The sequence below is a fragment of the Elgaria multicarinata genome, chromosome 2 (genome assembly GCF_023053635.1).
Source record: "Elgaria multicarinata webbii isolate HBS135686 ecotype San Diego chromosome 2, rElgMul1.1.pri, whole genome shotgun sequence".
In the NCBI taxonomy this organism is placed as follows: domain Eukaryota; kingdom Metazoa; phylum Chordata; class Lepidosauria; order Squamata; family Anguidae; genus Elgaria; species Elgaria multicarinata.
This window is the reverse complement of record NC_086172.1, coordinates 25,950,687-25,976,334: the sequence shown is the minus strand read 5'-3', so window position 1 is coordinate 25,976,334 and position 25,648 is coordinate 25,950,687. Positions and strand designations below refer to the sequence as shown.

At 40.5% G+C, this 25,648-nt stretch overlaps 1 protein-coding gene across 1 annotated transcript; it reads right to left on the bottom strand.

The window, feature by feature from the left end:
* Positions 1 to 116: 116 nt before the first annotated feature.
* On the bottom strand, positions 117 to 19,328 carry TMEM237 (transmembrane protein 237). Its single transcript, XM_063115884.1, has 14 exons — positions 19,311 to 19,328; positions 18,604 to 18,635; positions 18,359 to 18,369; positions 16,587 to 16,643; positions 14,082 to 14,108; positions 12,177 to 12,290; positions 10,974 to 11,067; positions 9,571 to 9,725; positions 8,095 to 8,218; positions 6,430 to 6,621; positions 4,882 to 4,955; positions 4,245 to 4,338; positions 2,769 to 2,890; positions 117 to 1,576 (listed from the first exon to the last, which is right to left on the bottom strand). Exons 1-14 carry the CDS (start codon positions 19,326 to 19,328, stop codon positions 1,509 to 1,511), a joined length of 1,182 nt encoding a protein of 393 aa, XP_062971954.1. The 3' UTR covers positions 117 to 1,508.
* Positions 19,329 to 25,648: the final 6,320 nt, after the last annotated feature.

Here is a 25,648-nt window from a genome sequence, read left to right as displayed (position 1 = left end):
AAAGGAAAGCAACATACTTTCCTGATGAAAGGTATACAATTTAAAAAACCCAACTAAACAAATCCTCACATTATTCTAAGAGCAGCTGAACTATCTTATTCCACATATGAGGCAAGTTAAGCAAAATAGTGTATTTTTTATTTGCAGAAAAGTTTAAGTTACACAATTTTGAACAAGAGGTAGTTTTACAGTAACACTTGTTTTTCAAACCAATTTGAGTTTCAAAAATAATTGACACTGGTACCATGAAAGAGGCTTAAGAATTTCATAAAACGTTGCTAATTCTGTTCAAGCTTAACTACTCCAGTTATGATCAATTCTTGTTTTTTACAAAATACCTTCAATGGCGCAGTTTAGACATGTTTCTCAATGGTGGTTTTAGAACTCCATGATGGAGTTTTTACACTACTGTTGAGAAAAGTGTTGTCTGGCGGGAAAACTCCACACAATGGTGGAGTTTTTTGGGAAAACACTCCACGAAGAATATTAACGCTGTGCCGAGGAGAGTTCCTGCACAACTGTTGTGCTGTGTGGCGGGCTCTGTGTCCATTGCGCTGAGTAGACTTCATACTGGCTACAGAGTTCCCTGGCAAGAACGGCGAAAGGAGCAAGTGCTGCTCTAGGAGAGCTGCCAGGATTGTTTTTTTCAGCAGTGGCTGATGGGATATCATTGGGAGGAATGGGGGAGGAGAGAGGACGGAAGAACTGTCAGTCAAACATTACATATTGTGTGTGGGAATACCCCCTAAAAACACAACCTTTGAGTGGAGTTTTCACACTGCGTTTACTAACATGTTTGAACTGAGCCAATAAGTACACTGCATCACAGGGAAACCCACCAAACAAATGAAACTGAAGTGCACATTTAACCAGAATATGAAACCATGACATGAAACAATTAACTTGCATTCTCTCTCTCTCTCTCTCTCATCCACTTATATAGAGATTATAAAATACATTTTACAAACGTTTCAGCCAAAGTTCTTTATGTTACTGAAATTCTAATGTTTTAAAGTTGTCTTCTGAAACCTGATTTAATTCTTTAAAGACAATATTTATTATATGCTTTTACATGTTTTATTGGTCTGTTGACTGTAATAAAGAATTAGCGAATTGACAAAAAATTGGCATTAACACTGCTCTGATATTTTGGATATAATACGCACTCAATTCTGTAACACATGAACATCAAAGTCCAAATTATTAAGGATGAAGAAATATGCTACAAAGAATGCTTTTGATGTGCCCATTCCATTTGTCTTCCTTCCTTTGCTATAACTGGTAGTTACATTAAAACTAGACTTTTAGAGTGATTTCTGATGATTCATAGAAAAAATAATCGATTTTTACATTGCATTACCTGACTATGGACATTTAAAAATAGCATAATTATATTCATGCAAAACAAACATTCAATGTAAAAATACATTTTAAATACAAAATTATATACAAGTACAAATAGGTAACACTAAGCCATTACAACTATAGTAATGAAGAGGTTCTCTGTATCATGAAGATAGTTTGGCTTCTTTATCTAATGGGGGATATTCTTCCACTTCAGCATTAAACATCAATTCTGTAAGAAAAGGAACAGCAATACAGGACATTAAACTAGAGTGGGAAAATACAGTATTAATGAATACATTTTGAAGTCAGTTACACTTAGCTGATTACTCTATCAACCACCAGTCTGGACAGTGGGCTTATGCCCCCAATTCTTTTTGCCCCACCAATTCCTTTCTGCAATCAGTGGGTCCTGCCAATTCTGTTGTACCAGCGGGACCCACCCCATATGCAAGAGAGATTTACTGTTTCCTAGGGGAAGCCCCAAAATGCGCTGAAACACTTGTTTCTGGAAGGAGGCAGGTTGGTGGAGTTTCCTTATACGAGCTCCGTTCTGCTGACCCGTCTCTTTCCAGAAACAAGCATTTTCACTTGTTTTGGATTTCTCCAGAAGTGCTTACTCACCTTTGTGCAAGCGGTGGTGGGCACTTATGCATTGGAATTGGTGGGTGAAAGCACCCCCTTGGATTCTGCTGAAGGTTATAAATCTTTTTTTGAAAACATGCACATGGAATAAATCCTCACTAACGAAGTCTTGAGTTCTCCACCTACATCCAAATACTTTTTATTTCAAACAGGTATACAAAGATACACATAATATATATAAAACATATATAAAGAGCATCCATAACAATATATTCACAAGAAATCAGACTACACATCTGTTTGACAAATAATCTCGTAAAAGACTATTTGTTGAAATGGATGCATACTGATATTCTGTAGTCTGATTTCTTATGAATATATTATGTGTGTTCAATTTGTATGGTGTTTTATTGCATACACATTTGAGATAAAAGCAGATTGTATGTAAATGGGATCATTTTGTAGTGCAATATGTATTTAGAAGACCCTCGAGTTGTTCAGGTTGTATCCTTGGGTTGTCTAACCACTTCTCCTTTTCGAACAATCTTACTTATTTATTTATTAAATTTTTATACCGCCCAATAGCCGAAGCTCTCTGGACGGTTCTTACAGTACCCATGCCACTACAAGTCTTGTAAGTTTCTCCATACCAATCTGATACTGCCAAATTGCTCCTCTTTCTTGCAACCTATATGGCTATAATCACTCCCCGTTTTCCCCCTGCTTCCCCTCCTTCCCCTGCAACTCCCTTAATCTAAACATGTCTAGGGAAGAATGAGCCAATTACTGGAAAGTTGCACATAACATATGAATCATAATTTGGCTTCTCTATTCTGTACCTTCACTGTGATCTAACTGGGGCCGGTATGATAAGAAGAGCCAGGAGATCCCAACGAGAAGAGCTATCACTAGATTAACCACAATCCAGGGCTGAAGAATCTGTTCCTCTGCACCTTGGGGCCTGGAAAAAAAAGTACAAGTATTTATTATGGCTAAGCTAGATATGACAGCATCAGTTCCATGTGTTTAGACACTATAAATGTAATAGAATCATAGAACAGTAGAGTTCAAAAGGGCCTATAAGGCCATTGAGTTCAACCCCCTGTTCAATGCACGAAGTGCCTCTTTAGCACTAAGTCGAGCTATAAATCTATAGAAATCAAATTATTTAGCACTGCATTCAATGTTTAAATATCTACTTACCTATCTAATGATGAGCACAACAGACATGAGGTAAAATATTATATGCAACAAGCCAGGTTTCATGATGGCAGCAGTTTTATGAATTTAAACATGGAATTGCTCCACTCACTTAAAATGTTTTGAGAAGTCCAATTTTAACAGGAAAAAGATATAGATGGGCAAGGGATGCTACTTGTCTCCCAGCAGCCCTTCGGCTCACCTGAGGTTACTTTCAATATCAGAGCTCAGCTGAGGAGAAAATGCTTGGCAAGAGATGTTTCATGAAGGTAAGCTATGAGTGGAGGGAGGGTAGATCAGAGCATACCTCTCACTTTCTACAAATTTGTGTTTACATATAGAACTGCTTCTGTCATGCCTAGTTTGGCTTGGTAAAGGTTTTATAAGAACACAATCTCCAGTAAGTCGTTCCTAAGGTAACTAATACTTCACTTTGTTCTGCAGGCCAACATTCTTTTAAAGCACTTATTATGGGGGCAGATTGACCACTATGTTGGCACAATAGTAACCCACCCACATTTTTATAGTCTCACATTGCTTGCAACTACTTGAGCACAAGTGTCTAAAACTGGAGTGCAAGATCTACTCACTGACTCATTGAATGATAACTACAGCCTGGTATGCTGATGCTAAATTCAACTGTTCTGAAAATGGATAGAGATTGAGGTTGATTCCAATTTAAAATTATATGATGAATGTATCTATCACCTGATTACTGTCATTTGGGTTAGGCTGGTATTAAACTACTGACATCTTCTTCCAGAACGGTACTACTTATAAATCTGGGGAGACATGCTGTTACCTGCACAAATGAAGTATCAAACAGCCTTGGTGTATTTATAAAAGAGCAAACAAAAGTCACACAAGCAAAATTTTGTGGAGGTTAAAATAGAACCACCTGATCTGCAGCATTTGGTACAATACTGCGATATCCAACAAAACAGCTTCTTCACTTCTGAAGAAAATACCCAACAGAGCAATTCAAGGGCTTTGACAGGGTTTACAATTCAGAGCATTACATAACATACCATGTGACAAAGATTTATATTTTGTTTGATATAAATCTCAAAGTAGTTGATCTTTAAGAAGAAAAGAGAGAAAAACACCATTCCTACCAGAGGCTACCGTTCTCAGAAGGCGGTGTGTAAAGGTTGATTCTATCACTTGTCATTTGCTGGCTCAGAGACAAGACAAGAGCAGCAAAGTACACTGAGAAAAATGAATGAAAAATGAATGAAGTCAATAACGTACTAATTTTTCATGAATATGTCATTGAGAAATTGATTACACAACCCCATTGTCACTGCCTTCCAATTGTCGCATTTGTTCATTGCCAACATTTCCCCCTTCAGCACCACAAAAAACAAATAAGCCTGATGTTTTCCCGTCTGCTATCCAGTAAGATCACTATATATCCTTGCTGCTGTTCTTGTTCTAGTTGTTATTCCTTAAATATTTAGATCAGGGAAACGTAAGAGAGAAATGTGAGCTATCAATCCTCAATGGTACTCTACTATCCTCATCACAGCAATTCTTAAAAAATCTATATAAACAGATGACTTACTCCATAATGTTACTTTTATCTATCAAAAAATTAATTTTGGAATTAATGATTTTTTGTAGAAAACACAGTAAGAGCATTTATGTCAAAAAGAAGGACCTGAGAAACAACGTCCTCCTGAAAAACATCAATGAAGACATAACCAAGTAGTTCTCTAATACTTCATTTTCAAGCTGTGCTGTCTTACTCACTGAAAGAGGCAATTGCTGCTGGGTCCAAGGTAAGAAAGCCCCGTACTGCTACTGATGCCTTAGCCAAGTCAATCCTGAATAGAGGATAGCAAATGCATTGGTTTAAACACAGGATAACAAGACACCGAATAAATCAATGCTATATATTTTATTCTAATATATCTGATATTTTGTTCTGATATCCTTAGGCCATGGCTAGACCAGGCCTATATCCCGGGATCGTCCCGGGATCATCCCTGTGCATCCAAATGCCACACAGGGGATCCCGGGAGCAGGCAGGGGCGACCCCTCCATTTGCCTGGGATAATCCTTAGGTCTAGCTAAGGCCTCAAATTCTGATAAGCGTAATACAATCTCTGGTGAAGTCCATGACAAGACTCCTGCTGATTTTAGGGGAACTAGGTTTCATCTTAAAGCCCCAACCTTAGGGCCTGCTATGCTAGTAAACAGGTGGCATCATGACTACTTCATCAGTGTACCATCAAGCTCTGAAGCCAAAGGTCACTCCAGTGCAGTGGCACTGCCAGGCTTGAGGGGGTCCTGAGTAAGATGTTGTCCAGGGGCAGGGCAACACTGACTTGGTCACTTCACCATCTTCCTTTCTCTCTCTCTCACCCCCTGCCCACCCCCTATTATTGCAAGTTGCTCGCTTACTTCCCCATACCAACTGCTTCTCAGGTGGGTGGAAGGGAACCCTTTCCCATCCTATTTTTATACTTTATGCAGAGCTTGTTCGGCAGCAAATTTCCAGTGAGCCCAAAAAGCGCTGTAAAGTTTTCCACAAAAAAAAAAAAAAAAAAAAAAAAAAGGGGGGGGGAGGAAAAGGGGGGGAAAGAAAGGAAGGAAAAAGGACTTTTTTCCCCTTTTGCCATCCTCCTCACCATAACCACTACCTCCCACCCCTCATATCAGGCAGCAGAAGATTGTGGAGTTGGCCCAGGGGGACTTCAAATAACAGTGCTGACACTGCAACATTTGTGTGTATTTGATTAAAAAAAGAGGTCACGCACACAGCAGACTGAGCCATCTTTAGAATGAAGAGAGCAGATGTGGCTCGAAATTTGCTCTCAACGTGGTCAACTTTTGTTTAAAGCTAAACACGTACAGAAGACATTGCAGCAACCAGCACTGCTGCTCGGGGGCCCCCCTGTGGGCTGTGGAACCCTGGCTCAGCACTCTGGTCCAGTCCTGGTGGCGCCAGAGTTCCAGCGCAAAAATGTGGATCATTGATACCCTGACAGCAACAGCCGCTGCTTTCAGATATGTAACAGTGGCAGCACTCAGTGCTAGTGCGGAATTGAGAAAAGGGGGGAAACAACGGAGTACAGTGGAGATGTGGTAGGACGAGCATCTTAAAAGGTCACCACATACAAAGTGTCTTGAAGGTCCACCACAATGTCACTTATGCACTGTTGCAACGATACCTATCTACAAAAATCTGTCTTCTAATAATTTTTGCATATAATTTATTTTCACGGAATATGTGGCTGTGGAAAGAAACCAGAAGGTCTGACATAAGAAGGCTGGAGAAGTGAATGAAAACTGTACCTGTCAAATGCTGAAACGGTGCTAATTGTAAGCAGAAGGTAAAGCAGACACTGAGCAGGATATGCCAAAGTCTTGTATTGTTGCAGCAAATTTGAGATAGTTGACAGCTGGTTTCCTGCCAGAACATAAATCACTATGATGTTCCAGACAGCATAGCCGGCAAGGAAGCCATGAGTAAAGAGTCCAATCACCCTAAATGGATGAAAGCATATTAGACTTCAAGCTTGTACTGAGTTAAAATGTTCAGGATGTCACAGGTTTTAAAAGGAAAAACAGTACTACTATGATTCCACCATCTTAAATTCCATTTTCATTTTCTCCCAATTTAGTTAATAAATGGCATCCAACCACACAAAATTATTATTATTATTATTATTATTTATTTATATAGCACCATCAATGTACATGGTGCTGTACAGAGTAAAACAGTAAATAGCAAGACTCTGCCGCATAGGCTTACAATCTAATAAATCAGCCTTTATACTTCAGGTGCAAGTTTCTTAATATACCTTATAGCTCTGGTTCCACTGGTTATGTCCCTATATTTAAAATCTCTTCAGTCTCAAGGGGGAAAGGGTCAAAAGAAAAGGTTGCAGTTAATCAGCTCCACAGAAATATTTTTGTAGCTGGTCAGAAAAACAGCAAGAAATCATCGTACCTAGAGACTAATGGCTGCTTCCCATTCCTACAGTTCTCTGAAGGAATTAACATACAAGGTACATGCAGGCCATTGTGTGTGATCACATAGGATATCCATCTGCATTTCACTATGTGTATATGAATATATGTATATCACATAACATGTTATAGAGCAAAAGTGCCCCTCTGCCAGCAGGACAATATGTACACCCCATAGGTGCCCAGTAGGCCTGCAGAAAGGTCCGAAGATGTAGGAATACTGCTGTACTGCTGCTGGTAGGCCCAGAAACGAGACGTTCTGGAAGCCATCTTTGATCCAAAGCCCCCTTGTTTCCCTGACAGGCAGCACAGTTATTTTCCCTCTCACTGAATCCAATGTAAGCAGTTTCTGTTAAACTGGATATTGAGGTTGATCCTGTGACTACCTAGATGTTACTGGCATGGGTTTGAAGCACTGCATTGCAACCCCGGAGTAAGCTCCGAATTGCATCCCTGCACTTCTAGCCTTGGTATGAAACTCTTGTCACTGAGATCAACGTCATACAAATTGTACTAAGCAAAGTTGAGTCACCAGAATCATAACTTGTGCAAAAAAGGAGGCTGGGGGCTTGCTCTGGTTTTGCAAAAAGAAAACACTACCTCCATCCAGTCCTAAAACAAGGTCAGAGGACTAGCTACAAAACAAGATCCCTATTTGGATTATGCAGCGACATCTCATTAAACTATAAATGTGCAAACTTTCGAGACCTCCAAATCTCGTCAAGCTTGCGCATTTTTCATGATCTTTTCATTGACCTAATAAAAGTATTAAACTAATATGGATTTTTGAATTTTAGTTAGGGTCAACATGGCTATCTTTGCTTTTTGCACTTTAAACATTTATATTTTGGCAAACAGAGACAATATTTAGACTGTCATGGGGTGAGAGTGGAGAACTAATAAGTGGAGCAGGAATCATTGGGAAGTTTCATTCACTTAAACCACCTGTTCATTTTAAAAGACACCCAAACGGGACAAATCTTGTACCTAAAACCACGGTGAACTGAGAGTGCCACATCCTTGGTGGTCCAAGAAGCCTTCATATCCATAAAAACATCAATGTTTTCCGTAGTTTTAATTAAATCTTTGCGGTCAGCTGCCTGAAAACGTCCTTAGGAGAAAAAGTGATATTTAAGCAAATGTCAAGATAACCAATGCTAGTGCCATCTATTTTCATAATTGCATTACAAGGCTTTTTGGCAAGAGACACTGCATTGAAACTACATTCATTGATTTGCTTTTCCCATTATTGTTATAATACCAAGGATGCTACCTTTTTACCATTTACTTAAGAGTAAACCCCATTAAATTAAATTTGTATCTGAATAAACATGCAAAAGATAGCACTGTGAGGCTTTTTAAAAATGTTGTTTGTTAATTCCCTTTTCCTCTTCATTGAAAATAATGGACTGAAAGAAGTATATTTTACTTTTGCTTTTTGTCATAGTAATATAATTAAGTGGCACATAATTAAATAATATAATTCAGCAGCACTTAATCTGGCACTGCCACCAGACACTATTCCCCCAACATCCTGATGGGGAAACCATTAAGTGTGCACAATCATGTTCACACAGAAAAAAGTCCTATAATTCCAAACATACCCCAGCCAACTATACTGTCTAAACTTACGTAGGAGTAAACTTAAGACAATAAAAAAATTGTACTTGAAGGAACTCTGTTAAGGCCACTAAATCAACTTATGTGACAAACTCACACTGTAGTCTACATTTGCCTCAGCTGAGAAAGGTAGAACTGCCAGTGGTTGCTTACATAAGATCTAAATGGCTATTAGGAGGATCTAGTAGTAATATTGCAGGCAATTTCTGATGTCTTAAACTTCTTCCAGCCTTGTTATTCAGTACAGTACATAAACTGAGAGACGTTTTTGCCTTAAAGACTTGAATAATGGCATGTCTCATCAATGTACTTCCATATTAGTTGTATTTATTTATATCAGTGCTAGGCATTGAATTGATAAGTTTAGGATTTTTTATGAGTTATCCAGTAGTATTTACACCAGGAGTGGGGAATGTGTGGTCCTCCGGATATTTTGGCCTACAACTCCCAGGATCCCTCACCATTGGCTATGCTGGCTAGGACTGATGGGAGTTGTAGGTCAAAACATCTAGAAGGCCACAAGTTGCCAACCCCTAACTTATATGTAATTAGCCTGTGTTTGTTTTAATAATATCCTGACTTTTTCCCATAGAACTCAACGTGGTGTCAATTGGGTTCTAGGTGGTCTTCTATTCAGGCACTGATCATACCCAACAGTGCTGTGTCCTACGTAACTAAGAGTGTGAACCCTCCCGCAACTTTAGAAATGTAAAATGAATCATAAAGACACAGCCTGAAGTCACTTAATTTCTACATGTTGAGAGATCAGATAATAAGAGTAATACCCTATTATTCAGTGAATGAATCTAAAAGTATGCGTTGAAAGACTAACAAATTACTTACGATTTTTTTCAACAAACACCTTGCTAATAGGTTGGCTAACACCAGTTGGAACAGAAAACACAGAATGCTGTTCTGAGCCCTTTACTTGCTCATCTTCAATTATATCTTCTTCCTCCACACCCAGTTCATTGGAACTTTCTGCTGGCCGAGTTTTTCTGTCATACAAAGCAGAGAGAAGTGATTTTCCCCTTTAAGACTGGTGACCAAAGGCATATCAGCACCACATGTTTATGACATGGTCAGCAGCACTTTGCTGTAATGATTTAGCATCTGACCTGAAGCACTGACTTGTTGTATACATCTCTGATCAAACACTTATGAGAATTATTGTAGTCTAGATATAATCTCCTGTGTTACTGGACTCCAAATTGCATCTGATGTATGGACAAATTTCTCCACATCAGCTTATCATGCTAAAAAAAGGTGTTCAAAGAGAAATCCCAGGATTTACAATGCTAGTGTCTAAATCTGCTATCTTTTGGTTCAAAAGATGTGGGTACAGGAGATGGGAGGTGTTTCTAGATGTGAGTTCATAAATTCAACCTGAAAAGACTTACTATCATAGGGCTGCAATACTAAACACGCTTATTTGCGAGTAAGTTCTAGCAAAACATATATGACTTCTGAGTAAAATGTGATTAATACTGGGCTTGAAAGTGACAAATTTAAATGGCTCCCCATCATAAACTGCTCAAATTCAGCTTGAGGGCAAAATGGAAGAAGTGAGCCAGCCACACTCCTACCCCAATACACGGATCGATGAATAGTATCCATTAGAAGGTTTGTGACTACTATCTGTGTGAGCAACTGCACACTTACAGAATTGCAGGATTTTTTGTTTGGGAGCCTTGGAGTATGTCCTAATGGTGTGTAAGGTTTACAAGTCTACAATGGACTAAAAAGAAGTGTGTTAACCTGCAGAGCACATAAATCCTTTTATTAGACATTCACACATTTTAAAAAAAGCACGTAAATGGATTTATTGTTTCTTGGGTTGGAGCTACATGCTCCTAATCCTGAAAATATTTAAGCACTTGCTAAAACATTTTGGCATTCATGCAGGGTCAAGTATAACACAGTGGCTAAGAAACTAAGTTCTGAGCCAAAACGTCCAAATCTTGCCTCTGCCATGAATTCATTAGCCCTTGATAAACCACTTCCTTTTGGATTCAGTCCCCATTTGCAATGTAGGGATAATAATACAGGCCTACTTTATACGATGGCTGCTAAATAAATACAATAATTATTTGTAAATGGGAGCCTTTTGAGTTGAAAGGGTGTGCATACATTTTAATAAATAAATATAAAGAAACAGAATGAAACACTATCATAGGTTACTGTGTCAAACAGCAAGAACAAAATTCGATATTATGAAATAATGAAGCCAGGTTCAAAATTCTCACTTTCCTCTTTTTCGTTGTTTACGAGTCACCGTCTCTTCAGCTGGTGAAGGATCCATGCCATTTCCATTCTGCTCGTTGAAAGATGTCTCGGATTCTGGAGATTTAAAATAGAAAACAAGACAACCTGTACTGCAAGGCACCATAAAAAAAATGCAGAAAGAAACATCAGCATGCCAGGCGGGAAAGTCGAAACAAAGCACATCTCTGAAATTCAAACTTGACAAAAATAATGTATTATATTTAGCTACTTTCCTCAAAAGGACAGAAATAATTCTCCTCACAATAGCCCTGCAATGCAGGTTAGACTGTGAGATAATGACTGGTCCAAGATAAGAAACCTTCAGGGTCAAGTGAGAATTTCAGTAAGGGTCTCCTCAATCCTAGCCCAACACCCTAACTTCTAATTGGTGCACTGATGCACTCTTTCTCAAATATGTTTATATCAGCCTTCCCCAACCTGGTGCCCACCAAATGTGACAGACTGCAACTCCCACCATTCCCAGCCAGCATGGCCACTGGCTGAGAATAATGGGAGTTGCAATCCAACACATCTGGATGGCACCAGGTTGGGGAAGGCTGCTATAATGCGTGTTCTCTCTCTCTCTCTCTTATTTCTCTCTCTATATACATAAATGTGTGTTTGTGTGTACACACATATATATATATACATACCATAATTTATAAATCAACGGATTTCAAAACATAATTATATTTACTCGGTGTGTGTTTCCTATTACGAAACATTTCCTATTATGAAACATTTCATTTACCTTAGTCATGACACTGTCAGTTTACCATGAGCATTATAAGTAATCTCAGAGAGTGTTCTTATGAGGGTGCTTCCAGTCAGAGGGCTTCTAAGTGCTACCAATCAAAGGCATTAATGGTAAGAAAAAAGATGCATATGCTGACCCTGTTCGGATGATTAAACAACCCATGATTTGTTAAGTGTGGGTTGTTTGGGAGCAAGCAAATGTGCTGGCTCTCAACCGCTGACTGTGATGTCTGAAGCCAAAACTCTGGGTTGTTGAGGGAGAAACAACCCAGAAATTTAACCCAGCAACAAACCATTAAAACTCTAAGCTGGGTCGTTTACAAAAAAGCAGCAGGCAAGTTTGCTCCTAAACAATCTATGCATGGGTTGTTTGATCATGTAAACCGAGTCACATTCTGCCCAATTTTTATCTGCACTTCTTCACATACCTGGAGGCACTCTCTTTTTCTTACGTTTCCTCTGAGGTGGAACATCTTGTACCTCAGGTGTTAGAGGTTCACTGCTTTCAGATGTCTGGCGAACAGCTGCTTGAACAATGCCATCTAAATAGCAGAATGAAAAGGTAACTTCAATTAGCACCGTAACAATACCTCCTTGATCTTGAAGAACTGCGCATAAAGAATTTTTCTCCTACCTAACTGTGGATGAATTATCCAAACTGTTTATGAGAATGCTTGTTACTTCGATAGGTATTAACTAGATACGTATAGATGGTACTTAAACAACAAATCTTACCACTTAAAAGGCATGAGTTTTATGGAGAACATCAGGTAACTTATACTAAGAAATAACATGCATATTCCTTGGGCATGCACACCAGGCTCTGTCCATTTCTTTCCTTTTTTCTTTCCTTTTCTTTTCCAGTCACAGCTTTTTGTGTGGTATTGAGAAGTCCCAGCTTCTCACAGCTTCCCCTATTCAGAAGCAGATTGTTCAAAACAGGGGCCTCAGAAAGCTGGCTCCATGTGTGAAAACCCACTGCAAAGCCCTTTTGATAAATTTGTACATATATAAAACCTAAATATGTCAACAAGATTTGCTTTGGTGAATATGTGAGGGCTGTGCTTGTAAGAGTGACAGGTGTAATTTGGTATCTTGCAGATGGCTTTAGGAAGATGACAGAATGCATTACAGCTGCTGCGTGTCAAGCCTTCTACATAGTTCAGAATGAGAAACTGGCAATAAGGTGGAGGGGATTTGAGGAATTGGCAGACCAAAGGAATTTTGGGTTTTCAACCGAATAAACAAGCATCAAACTGCAAACTACACTGTAGCTGTATGTAATGCTAGCCCAATAGCCGCGTCTCCATTACAAGTCACCATTTGTAGAGAGTGATTTGCAGAAGGGCGGGAAGAGCCTAACACTTTCCCTGCCAGCCATTTCCCACCCCTGAAACATACCGAATTTCTTCAATTCTAAGACGCCATCGATTGTAAGACGCACACTAATTTCAGTACCACCAACAGAAAAAAAAAGCTTTGATTCTAAGAAATAATAAACGCACCCGCGACTCTAAGACGCACCCCGTTTTTAGAGATGTTTATATAGGGGGAAAAGTGCGTCTCAGAATCGAAGAAATACGGTAATAGCTTGGGAGAAGGATTTCCCCCCTCACTGTTAGGGTTCCATGTTTGCATAGCAAATACTGGTTTAGAATCCCATGGGGAGAAAAGCAAGTCTGGGCTGAGGGGTCTTTCAGAAATAAAGTGGCTAGCAGGGGAATAGGGTGCCCAGATGCAAAAGAGAAGTGGTCTTCTGCAAGTTACAACTTCTGAAATTCCCTCTCCTAAAGGTGCAGGTGATTCTTTTGCATCCGGCCTCCCTATTAAGGGGAAGGGTTTTTAAGAATTCCCACCTTAGCCCTTTTCTGCTATAAAATGCCCCCTTCTTAAGAACGCTTTTCAATACAACAGGAGCTATCAAACTAACATTACTTGACTGCCATGCAATGTTTACTGTATAATGTTAAGAAGGAACATCACTGTGTACTAATTTAAAAATAAAGCCAAGAGGAAACACATTTGGTAGAAAGCCAGTGAAGTGACTCTAAGAAAGGAGAGGCCACATTACAAAACTAAATTGGAATTAAGTTAAAAAGTCCCACAGAGTCCAAAGGAGGCTACATCCAGGTAAAAGTGTGTATAGTACTGCAGCCTAAGTCAACTAATTGTTTCTCTTCAGCCACACTGTACTGGATTAGTTTCTATAATAAATTTCAATGCCAATATAGTAGCAGCAATATAAAGGATATTTTTAAATATGAAGTCTTAGTGAAAGACTTTTTTTCTAGAGTGAAAAAAATACTCTAAAGCAACTCTTGGGTGTGACTCACTGTCTAGTTCCAAGCAAGCGAGATGCTCTGAAAGGACAAAAATAAGAGAAAATAGTCAAGCATTTGTTCCATTGCTCTGGCCAGCACATACTGCTTTATACAGAAATTAGGGAATTACATGGAATCTAGGTTAATAGGTATTAGGCAGAGATTCGAAGTAGTGCACATCTACAGAGACACTGTATCTTACAAGGCCTCAATGGGAAATGTAACAGTCAGAGCAATGGTAATGGTAAACTTTAATCTGAAATACAGGATATACAGTAAGAGACCACACCTACAGACTTAGAAAAACTAAGGGATAGCTTGCAATATCATGAATCTGTACTACGCCCTTTTATAATTAGCATGAATGATAACATGGGAGTCATGGTGGTATGCTCTTAACGTGTATTATCTCCCAGTAAGACATAAGGCATGGCTAGCTCATATCCCTTCAAATATGCCTAATCTGTTAGTAAATGTCTTATTGTTGGGTAAGCAACAGTGAACAACAAAATGGGGGGAATGTAGGAGAATAGATCTCAATTTGTCTCTCTTTGCCAGATGTCCATATTGTAATTGATACAAGAGGTCTGTGACCCTCCCTTGTCCTGACTATTCTAAGCCAGAGGTTCTAACTTGCCGAATGGCTTGCACGATACTGGAATTTTCTGTCAAGCACATTATTAGCCAGTTCGCATGACATGCCAGGCTCATCATAGGTTATTTAACCCACAACAAGCCCATACCAGGTGTGTGCAGTCATCATTATGAACATGCAAGCTCCAATGGGCTGGCAGCATGTTGTCCAAACTCAGCCACTGGGAGTGGGTATTTGACAGTTAAACAACCCTCACATAACCCTACTACAAACCCTGGATTATGTGAGGGTTAACCCTTGAATAATCGACGGTGACCAGGTTCGGATAACCCACCACAACCCCATCAAGGGATGCATATTCATAAAGGTGACAGCACACATCTGGCACACATTGTGGCTCACCTTAGGTTAAAAACCCTACTGTGACCCTGTTGTGTTGTGCAGACCAGGTCAGAGTCTATTAAAATTAGAGGTTTCATCACACTATCTGATAAAGAGAGATTATTCTAGATGTTCTGAGTTGCTTTTAATAAGTTTAATCAGGGTTTTAAGAAAATGCATTTTTGTGCTTCAATTTAAAGATAATTTGGTCAACACTGTGTGTGTTTCTTAAGAAAATGCTCAAAAAGGAAGGTACAAGTAAGTCATCAAACCATACGTCTTTTAAAGTTGCCTACTAACATAGGAGACAATAATGAATGTATAATGAATTCAGTAATTAGGCAAACTGGAGGGGGGATGGGGAACATCTGGCCCATGGCCTCATCTCCTTGCCACCACTACACACATCCTGCCACAGCAATGAGGCTTAGCAAAAAAGAAAAGAAAAAAGCTATGATGATGATGATGATCCCACCTTTTGTCTAATGCTGGGCCTCAAGGCGGCATTACAAAATTTCCATTCATGCAAAGCCTAATTTGCTAAGCCTTATTGTGTGTGGGAGCTTTTCATAGGGTTGCAGCTAGAGAGGGAAAGGTTCATCTTCCCCTCGCAGTGCTATCCCACAACATGCCGGTGTGGCAATTCAGTTTAGAAAATGTAGCATAGCCTAATTCCAAAGCCTAATTGCTGCATTGGGGGCGGGAGGGAAGAGAAAGAGAATAGACTGGATGAGAGTTATGAATGTGTGTGTGTGTGTGTGTGTGTGTGTGTGTGTATAAATGGGCAAGTGAGAAAGAGACAATGTGTGAATGGGATGTGGGTGGGGAGAGTGTGGGTTAGTTTGGGGTGGCTCTGGCCCCACCATGTTTGACTTTGGCCCAGCCCCACATCTGCCCTGCCAACTACTGGCATGCAGCCTCACAACAGAGAGTTTCTCCCTCAGGGAATAATAAAAAGGAATCTTGTGGCACCTTAAAGATTAACATATTTATTCTGGCATAAGCTTTCGTGAACACTGTCCACTTCCCCACTCCTTGCTTGGAATCTGCCACTCCTTCCAGACAGACACTAGAAATTTATTTATTTATTTAAAACATTTGTATCCACCCTATATCATTAAGATCTCAGGGTGGCGTACAGATAAAAGCGTATAGTATAAAACAATAAATATACACAGCTAAAAACAAATTAAACCATGAACCAAGTTAAAACAATATATAATTTAAAAGCAAAACAGTTAAAACAATGTGCCATCATCTCTGGACTGACTCCCCTCAGCTGCTTGTTTACCTATTACTTGCTTGACTGCTTCACTAAACCTGGACTACTTTTATCCATGGAATAGTATTCTGAAGTCATTTGTTTTCCTTCAAGAATTACTGAATGTGCAGAGCTCAAGCTCTTTGGCAACAGATTAATATAATCTAGGCTAGCTAACCAGACAGAAATAAGGCCATCTGTTTGCACTGCAACCACAAGCATTCTATATGTTTTTTCTCTACCATCCCGTGTATTGTTCTCCGTTTAACCAGCTTCTTACCTAATGAGTTTTTTCCTTTGGCCTTTTTCTTTTTTTGGCGACCAAGAGGAATTTCATCTGGAGTAAAATAAAAAAACAAAGAACTAGTTAGATATTGCAGAGGAATAACAACAACAACAACAACTTAGTATTTGTATACCTTTATATCTAGTTGAAATCCTTACAACAACCCTGTAAGGTAAGTCAGTATTCTTATCCCCCCTATTGCAGATGGGAGGCTTGAGGCTTGCTTAAGGTCATCTAGTATAGCCTCCTCCAGGTGTGTTACAATTACCAGCATGCCCCAGCCAGCCATGTCATGTACTGCAGTCCAACACAACTGGAGACACCAGATTGGAGAAGGCTGATCTAGTATGTGCAACACAGGTGAGATTCCAACCAGGAACCTCATGGTGTTTAGCCAACTCTTTTGGTCACTGTGCAAGAGATGTCAAGCTTGTGGGATCTACTTTGGTTTTTATTGGAACCCTGTTGGTTCTCTAATCAGAGCCAGGTGCAAGAGTGGTGAAGGGGGGCAGTGGAGTCAATTACCTGGTGCACCCCATGAGCCATACAAATGTATATCTGAGTTATTAGACATCAGGGATTCTAACACAAAGCTCTCAAAGCAGCTGGTATAGCTGCAAAAAGAAGGGGTCAAAGGCAAACAATTACGACATATTTACAGGTGAGGAACAGTGAGACTTACACAATGCTAGCCATGAAAGAGTGTTTTTTAACTTTCCATTTTACTTGATTTGCAGTAGATCAGCAAGGAATATCCATGTTGGATCAGACCAAGGGTCCATCTCGTCCAGGATTCTGTTCACATAGTGGCCAACCTGCTGCCTTATGGGAACCCTCCCACTCATGTTCCCCAGCAAACCCTTGCTGATCTACTACAAATCAGCCAGAGATCTACTTTCTGCCCACCCTATACTATTTTACACCAGCTCTGAACTCACTTTTGCCAACAACTGAACAATTGGGATTACTGGGGGGGGGTAGAGTTCTAAATAAATCGATTAATAAAAAACTGAATGGCTTCCAACATTGCATTTTTAAATAAATGTAGAGAAGCGATAGAAAATGGCTGATGATGTATAGCTTTGAATTGTGTCAAGAGATCCAGATAAAGTACAGATGCACAGCCCACAACTTGCAAAGATCCTGGCACCTTTTCTGCAGTCTATACATCTTGCACACGCACAGTTGACTATCCCAGATTGTACAATGTACACTGGACATCTTCAACCCTAGACAAACAAGGGAAAATGTGGAAAATGCCCCTACGTTTTCATGCAGAAATGCATCCTTCTAAAAGTCTGTGAGTTGATAGTTGAAAGGAGGGGGAATTTCGAGCCATCCCCCCCCCCCACAAAATTTAGAATGGGAAAATCTGTCAGTCAGTCAGAGGGGTGGGGGGTATAAAATACTTCCCTGCTATTTGGGAGGCACCAACTGTAGCGCGTTTTGGTCATCAAAGACCTGTTTCTTTACCCAGGGTGTGCCGCCCAGTTTGTTTGTTTGTAATTATGGTATTGTATTGGTTTTAATCTTTATTAATATTTCATGTAAATGCTTTAGCAACTATTATGCATTTAATGTATATCATAATGTATTTTAATGCATTTCATTTTCTTGTAAACCACTTAAGAGATATTTTTAAATATGGTCAGCAGTATATAAATCTATTTAATAAATAAATAATATAAAATATAAATGTCATTACTCAAAATAAATGGGAAAATATTTGTATAAATAAGTGTCTGTTTAATAATAAATGAACTCACCTTGGTTTCCACTTCAGATGAAAGATTTTTCAAATCAAGGCAGAAAATAAGTTTAAAAGAAATACAAAAGAAAGAAGACAATTAACTTTGGAAATAGGGGTAATCCACAACTGTTAAATTTCCCCACATAATAGTTTAACATCTACACAGCAAGCAGCTTGGAGACCATTGCACTAAGGAAATTTCTAGGCTTTCATTTAGATTTCTTGATCTGTCAATTTCCCCAGTGAATCAATTAATCTTACCTTGGTACTGGTGGAAGAACACGGGGTGGACACTAAAATGAAAACACAAATATACCTCAGTATATTCAAAACAGCTAATAGCTTTCCTCTCTGTACCACATATTCAACAGCTGCATTTATAAATGTAACTGATAAAGCAACATGTGATAGCTGTAATCAAGCCATCAAACATTTACTAAAATGCAAACATACAGAAAGCACTTTTAATTCATAGGCTGGAAGATTATGCCTATTATTTATTAATTTCTGTCTTGCCTTTCTAGCAAAGTACACAAGATAATCAAAACTAAGTACAAAATATAGAATACAGGCTAAAACTAAAGAACAAAAATAGAACAGTTAATACACAATGTTAGTGCAAGAGCACAGTTCATAGTAAATTCAATCCTCTAGAAAAGCTCGCTTAAATAAACCCACCTGTGCAATAGCTCCAAAATGCAGTATCTAATCCCAACATCCACCTCAATGGGATACTTGCCACATTTCAAATACAGTTAGTATTGTGACAAAAAATGTTTCTTGTTACTGAGCTAATGTTCAGCCTGTTCACCTGATAATTCTCTCTTAGTGAGACAGCTTAAGAATCAGATCTTCTATTACATAAGTGAACCAAAAGGAAAATTGTTCTCATAAATCTGATGAAATCTTTATCTGCATTTTTTCAAAACCCGGAAGCATCTAAGGATGAGAATTTAAATAGGACTCACCACTTGCTTCTTTCCCATGTCATTTAAAGTCAGACTCTGGGTGGCATAAAACAACCTGCTATACCTAGTGACCTGTGTTAAATCTTTACTAAAAATAAACTTCCAATACCCAGGATTAACTGGAAGTGAACCTTTGCTCCACCTGATGCTGCTTTTGTGCAAGCCCATACTGTTGTTGCTGATTTGCTACACAAGTGGGTTCTTAATAGCACCTGCCAATCTAATAGCCTGATCTTGTCTTTCAAAAGTAATGCTCCCTAATACAAACCGGCATGAAACTTCTAGGAAGAATAATTGCGATGAAATTGGACTTTAAGATTTCTGCTCCATTTCCCCACCCCCTGCTCTAAATATTTTTAATTCTGAAATGTGTGTCATGGTTCGTTTCTGTATTAAAACTGAATAACATGACTCTTCAGTGCTGCACTGAATTTACTGTCATGGATTTATAAGCAAGCAGCCGGTTCCTCAAATTACTCCAATAGCCTAAGTGCAACTGAAACTAAAGGGGCTTAGAGTAAGACTCTTGGCACTGCTGCTCTAAGGAATTATAACGGCACGTATCTATTGCTTTATTAGCAACTACGGTTAAGCAGTATAAATAGATAGGGCTGGGTGTTATATACAAAATTCAGGTATTTTTCCGTGCAGAATCAACACACAAGGGGGAGCGTGAGGACAAGCATACTTGCTCCATCACCTGTCCCTGGGTTGAAGGGGTAACTCTAAACCGGTGAGCCTTTTCTATGTGTGAAGGTTCCCTACTTCAGACATTGTCCTTTCAACTCATGTGGGGCAGAGCTAGCGTGCTCATCTTCACTCTCCACTGTCACAAGTTGATTCTACACTAAAGGAGAACACCTGAAAAGGGTATTGTGTATACTGAATTCAGTAAGACCTCCTTCTAAGAAAATATGCATAGAATTGGACTGCAAGTAACCACAGGAAAAGCATAATATATGGCTGTGACATTACCTAATAAAACAAAGTGGAGATGAAGTAAATTAGCGTCTATGACATGGAGAAGTTTTCCTTAGCTCTGTGAGGTGGCTGTAAAAATACAGAATTTGTGGTAGAAACAGGGTATATCTCTCAAAGATTTATATGGTGGTAAAACATCTTTTTTCCCCAAAAGGAAATTTCTATGAAATGGTTAATGTTGAGAGTAAAAGTTGGGATGAATATCACTGGGTGATCTTGGCCCAGTCCTAACCTACCTCACAGGCTTGTTGCAAGGATAAAATGAGAAGGGAGAAACACATACGTCACCGAGATGCGATAATAAATAAGTTCTAGAATAGCATAATTTGTTCAATCTGTTACCTGCAGCTATAAGGGTTGAAGAATGACTCAAAATACGAAGAGAACAAATGTCCCTTAAAAAGAAGTGATAATAAAACTGGAGGCTAACACATACATGTCAAAAGGTGTTTCCAGACAAGGCCTGTAAGGCACCATTGCGGTGCCTCATTCACAAATTTGTGTGTGTGTGTGTGTGTGTGTCCCCGGATGACACAGTGTTCCTCTCATAAGCCTCCCCCATTTTCCCGCTGCTGCTTGTGTCTTTTTTCTTACTGTAGAAAATCCATTAAAGAGAAAAATAGCTATACAACACTTTCTAATTGGCAGCACCAGGAGTCCACTGTCTGGAAGCACCGAAAGACACACTGTACTTATTCTTCATGGTTTCCTCTGTACATTCAAGTAGCTAGTTTAAACAGTTGTTAAATAGCACATGCATATCTATTAGGTGATAAGTGCAGCATCACTATATGGAGACAGCACATCATTCTCCACAGAGCAGCTATTCATGTACAAACTGCTCACTAGATGGTCATTGGATTCAAACATTCAGATATCAAGGTAACTCATATCAAGATAAGATCAGGTATATTCTCAACCTGTAAACGTCCAGGAATTGTAAGAAGCTTTTTTCCTGTGCAAACCAGCACAGCATTTGTACCCAAACTGAACAGTTCCATGGAGATCGCTGTGAAACTAAGTTAAGGCAAAACCGAAACAAGCCTTATGCCACCTCGTCCTCAAGGAACCACAACCCTTTTTGTGTGTGAGTGAAGGCTTTCAACGTAAAGTGATGCTAACTGCGCAATCCTATGCATGTTTGGGCAGGGAAAAAATCCTCCACTCCCTGCATTCCCAGGCAGCATAGATCGCATCCTAAAATGGTGTTCGTTAGGGTGACCATATGGAAAGGGCTCCTGTATCTTTAACAGTTGTATTGAAAAGAGAAATTCAGTAGGTGTCATTTGTATGCATGCAGCACCTGGTGAAATTCCCTCTTCATCACACCGGTTAAAGCTGCAAGAGCCCTGCCCTCTTTTGGATCGGCTCACTCTAGTAGAGCTCTTGCAGCTTTAACTGGTGTGATGAAGAGGGAGTTTCACCAGGTGCTGCATGCATACAAATAGCACCTGCTGATTTTCCTTTTTCTGTTCAAGTGTTAAAGATACTGGAGCCCTGTCCTCCTTTTCATATGGTCACCCGTCTCTCCCAAGACTGCCAAGGCTAAGAAGCAGCATCCTCACGCCCAACAAAGCGAGTTCTCCTCTCGCTCCCTCGCCCCCTGCTCAGCGAAGGCGAGCCGCTGGCAGCTCAGCCGCGGGGCGGGGGTGGGGTGGGGTGGGGCGGCTCCGCGACCCTCAGAGCGTTTCGTTTTGTCTCCCCTCACCGGGCGGACGTTTTCCATCCTGCTCCCTGCCTGAGGCAGCTTCTGCAGAGGCGCACGAAGGGCGGCCCTAAGGCCGCGCCTTATCTCCAAGGCGCGGCTGGAGACGCGGAGGGAAGAGGGGGGGCCGCGGTGGCGGCGGCCGAGGAGCCATTTCCGGGCGGGAAGGGAGGCGAGGCGGAGACGGAGCTTCAGTCGTGCTCCCAACTCCCCCCTTCGTCGGGCTGTGGAAGTTCCTCGTCGTCTGTCGCTGACCAGGCGTCTCTAACCGCCTCTCTTCCCTTGGCCCGTCGGGCGGACAAATCCGACCCAGAAGGCAGCAAAATAAGTGGAGGCGGGTGGCTCCGTTTTCCGTGGGGCTGTGAATCCATTTCTAGTGAGAACCAACCAAAACTAGAACTCACTACCACAAGATGTAGTGATGGCCACCAATTTGGATGGCTTTAAAAGGGGGTTGGATAAATTCCTGGAGGCGAAGGCTATCAATGGCTAATAGCCCTGGTGGTTGTGTGCTATCCCTGAGGCAGTAAGCCTATGTGCACCAGTTGCTGAGGAGCATGGGCGTGAGGGTGCTGTTGCACCATGTCCTGCTTGTTGATCCCTGGCTGATCGGCCACTGTGTGAATAGAGTGCTGGACTAGATGGACCCTTGGTCTGATCCAGCAAGGCACTTCTAATGTTCTTATAACTCTAATAGAGCGATCCAAGGTGTTGAACACTATCCCCCAAATGGTATCCGCACCTTGGATAACTCCTTTAGAGTTCTGGCTGGTTCTGACTGAAATATTTATTTAAAATATTTCTTGGTTGCCTTTCAGGGCAGAGGGTCTTACAAGGTGGCTTACAACAATAAAATGCATACAATATTAAAAGCAATTAAAACATGAGCTCAGTTAAAATATTAATTAAAACAATAAAACCAGCAGGAACAACAATAGCAGCAATAACAGTATTTATCAATTATTTATTTTATTGCATTTATATCCTGCCTTTTTCCTCCAAGGAACACATAATACATAATCCTCCTCCGCTCCATTTTATCTTCACAACAACCCTGTGAAGAAGGTTGGGCTGAGAGTCTGTGACTGGCCCAAAGTCACCCAATGAGCTTCCATGGCTGAGTGGGGACTAGAACCCGTATCTCCCGACTCCCAGTCCAACACTTTAGCCACTACACCACACTGGCTCATCATGGGAAGGCCATGGTAAAATGAAATGTTTTGAAGGCCTTGAAAACCTGCAAGGATGGTGCATGGCGGACCGCCAATGGGAGTTTGTTCCAGAGGTTTGGGGCCACTGCAGAGAAGGCTCTTTCCCGTGGGGACACCCATGCAGAACCCAGAATGGATTCACAGCCCCTCTGAAATCATAGCCACTAACCACCACTGAGCAAACAACAGCAGTGTTCCCCATGGAACAACATATCTATAGCTAAATCCTGGTGGCAAAAGTTTTCTTGAGCTTTTGCCTCAATTCATAGCACAATTACAGAACGTTGATCTGTCTACTCCACATAACCGTGGATCTCACGATAATAACAGAGCAACCGTATATTCAGAAGCCAGTCCCTTCGACTTCAATGAATCGCTGCCCTCCTATACATACTTACCAAGAATGAAGCCCCACTTAACTCATTGGGACTTACTTCTGAGCAGACCTGTATAATAAGGACACCCTATGTGTGATTAAGCAGGAAAAAAAGTATAAGGATTGGACCCTAAAGTGCAGAAAAAGAGTAGTTCTTTGAGCCCCCTCTGCATCATATCTAAGAGGTTGACAGCATTAGTTCCCTGTGAAAGAACTGAATATTGAATGCCCCAAACATCACAACTTGACAGACACACCTTCTACATGGCTGTGCTATCGCTATGGAACTCCTTCCTATACAATTCACTGGATCCCTTCATTTTGTTTTTAAAAGGGTTTTAAGGAAATGGTGTTCACACCTATTTTACTTGAAGTTGGACTTATAAATAGGAGAAAAATATGTTACTGGCTTTTTAATTGGCTTATTGTTGATTTTGGGTGGCATTGTTTAAATTTGGATGGTTCTTTTAGTGTGAAAACTCCCTTGAGAGGGCCGTATAGCCCTTAAGGCAGGGCTGAATTCCATTCTGGAGAAGCTCTCAAAGGCCATGTTCCAGTGGCAGATGGGGCTGAAGGCAAAAGGGGCAGGGTCAAAAAACCCAAAACTACCAGCGTATTTTAATTTAGTTGCAGCCCAAAACATCTAGAGGGCACCAGGTTTCCTAACTGTCTTGTAAGCCATCTTATAAGTATATGTCAATGACAATTTTAGTTATAAACTGTTTTTCTAACATGCCCAAGGTGGTTTATATCAAAACTAACAAAAATACAACACCCACAAAGATCCACACAGTATCTCAGTATCAAGTTACAGGAAGCCAGATTCTGGCTGGACATCAGGAAAAACTTCCCATACAACAATGGAACCAATTACCAAGGGAGGTTGTGAGCTCTCCCACACTAGAGGCCTTCAAGAGGTAGCTGGACAGCCATCTGTCAGGTGGATTCCTGCATTGAGCAGGGGGTTGGACTTGATGGCCTTACAGGCCCCTTCCAATTCTACTATTCTATGAATCTGTATTTCAAATTCATAAAGTGATGCATTAATAACAATATATTAAACAATTCATCAGAATATAATTGTGAATAATGTCATTATATAGTTCAGTCACTAGATGGCACTAGCATTCATTGTAACTGGATGGAAGTTTCTTGCTCTGTTCTTGCTGGAGAGACACAATCAAGTGTCCCCACCCCCACCCCACCCAGGACTAGTGTGAAGACAAGTTTGAAACCTACAAATTGCTAACAAAACAAAGAAAATGCCAGTTTTCTGAATCATAAGCCTTCAACTGGAATAATTCATCAGCATGGCCTGGGTGGAAGTATTTGCTTGCTTTCACTTGGCTAAAAACCTCCACAAAGGGACATTTTGTTTGTATCTTAACTGCTGGGCGTCAGTGCTGCTATTTGGCTTTTGCCAAATTCCAATGATGCGCCTGATAGGAGGAACGGGGAATTGCTCGCTCAGGAAAAGAGCAAAATGCCTCTCCAAGGGGTGTGTGTGGGTGTGTGTGGGTGTGTGTGTGTGTGTGTGTGTGTGTGTAATCTGGCTACAGTAGCTGTATCAGGCAAAAATGAAGGCTAGGAAATCAGGAGAGGCCCCATGGAATTCTTTTGGGATGTTCCAGCACCTTTCAGTTCTCTTGGCATTTGGGGACTCTAATTACTGCTGGATGCCATTTTGTTGCTGCTGAAGAGCCAATGAATAGCTAAGAGTGGAGTGCTGGCCCTCACATCGTGATTGAAGAGAGCAATCACCATTGCTTGCCTCATTAATTAAAATGGTGTCTGCCAATTTGTGAGGCGCTATGGAACACTATCGGTGTGGCTGAGACCCATGAAGGACAAGTGTGGACAAGTGATATGAGCAGCTGCTTTGGTCCTTCCCTGATCTGAAAGTGAGAGATGATGGTGCAATAGTGGCAATCGCCACTCCCTTTTGCTTTAGCATCAATTGTTTTCTTGTTCTGAACAAGGGAGGCGGGGAAAGCCAAGTATGGGAAGTTAAGCCAAGGGAGGAAACCCACTTTTCCTCAGGCTCAGGGTGCAACAGAACCACAGC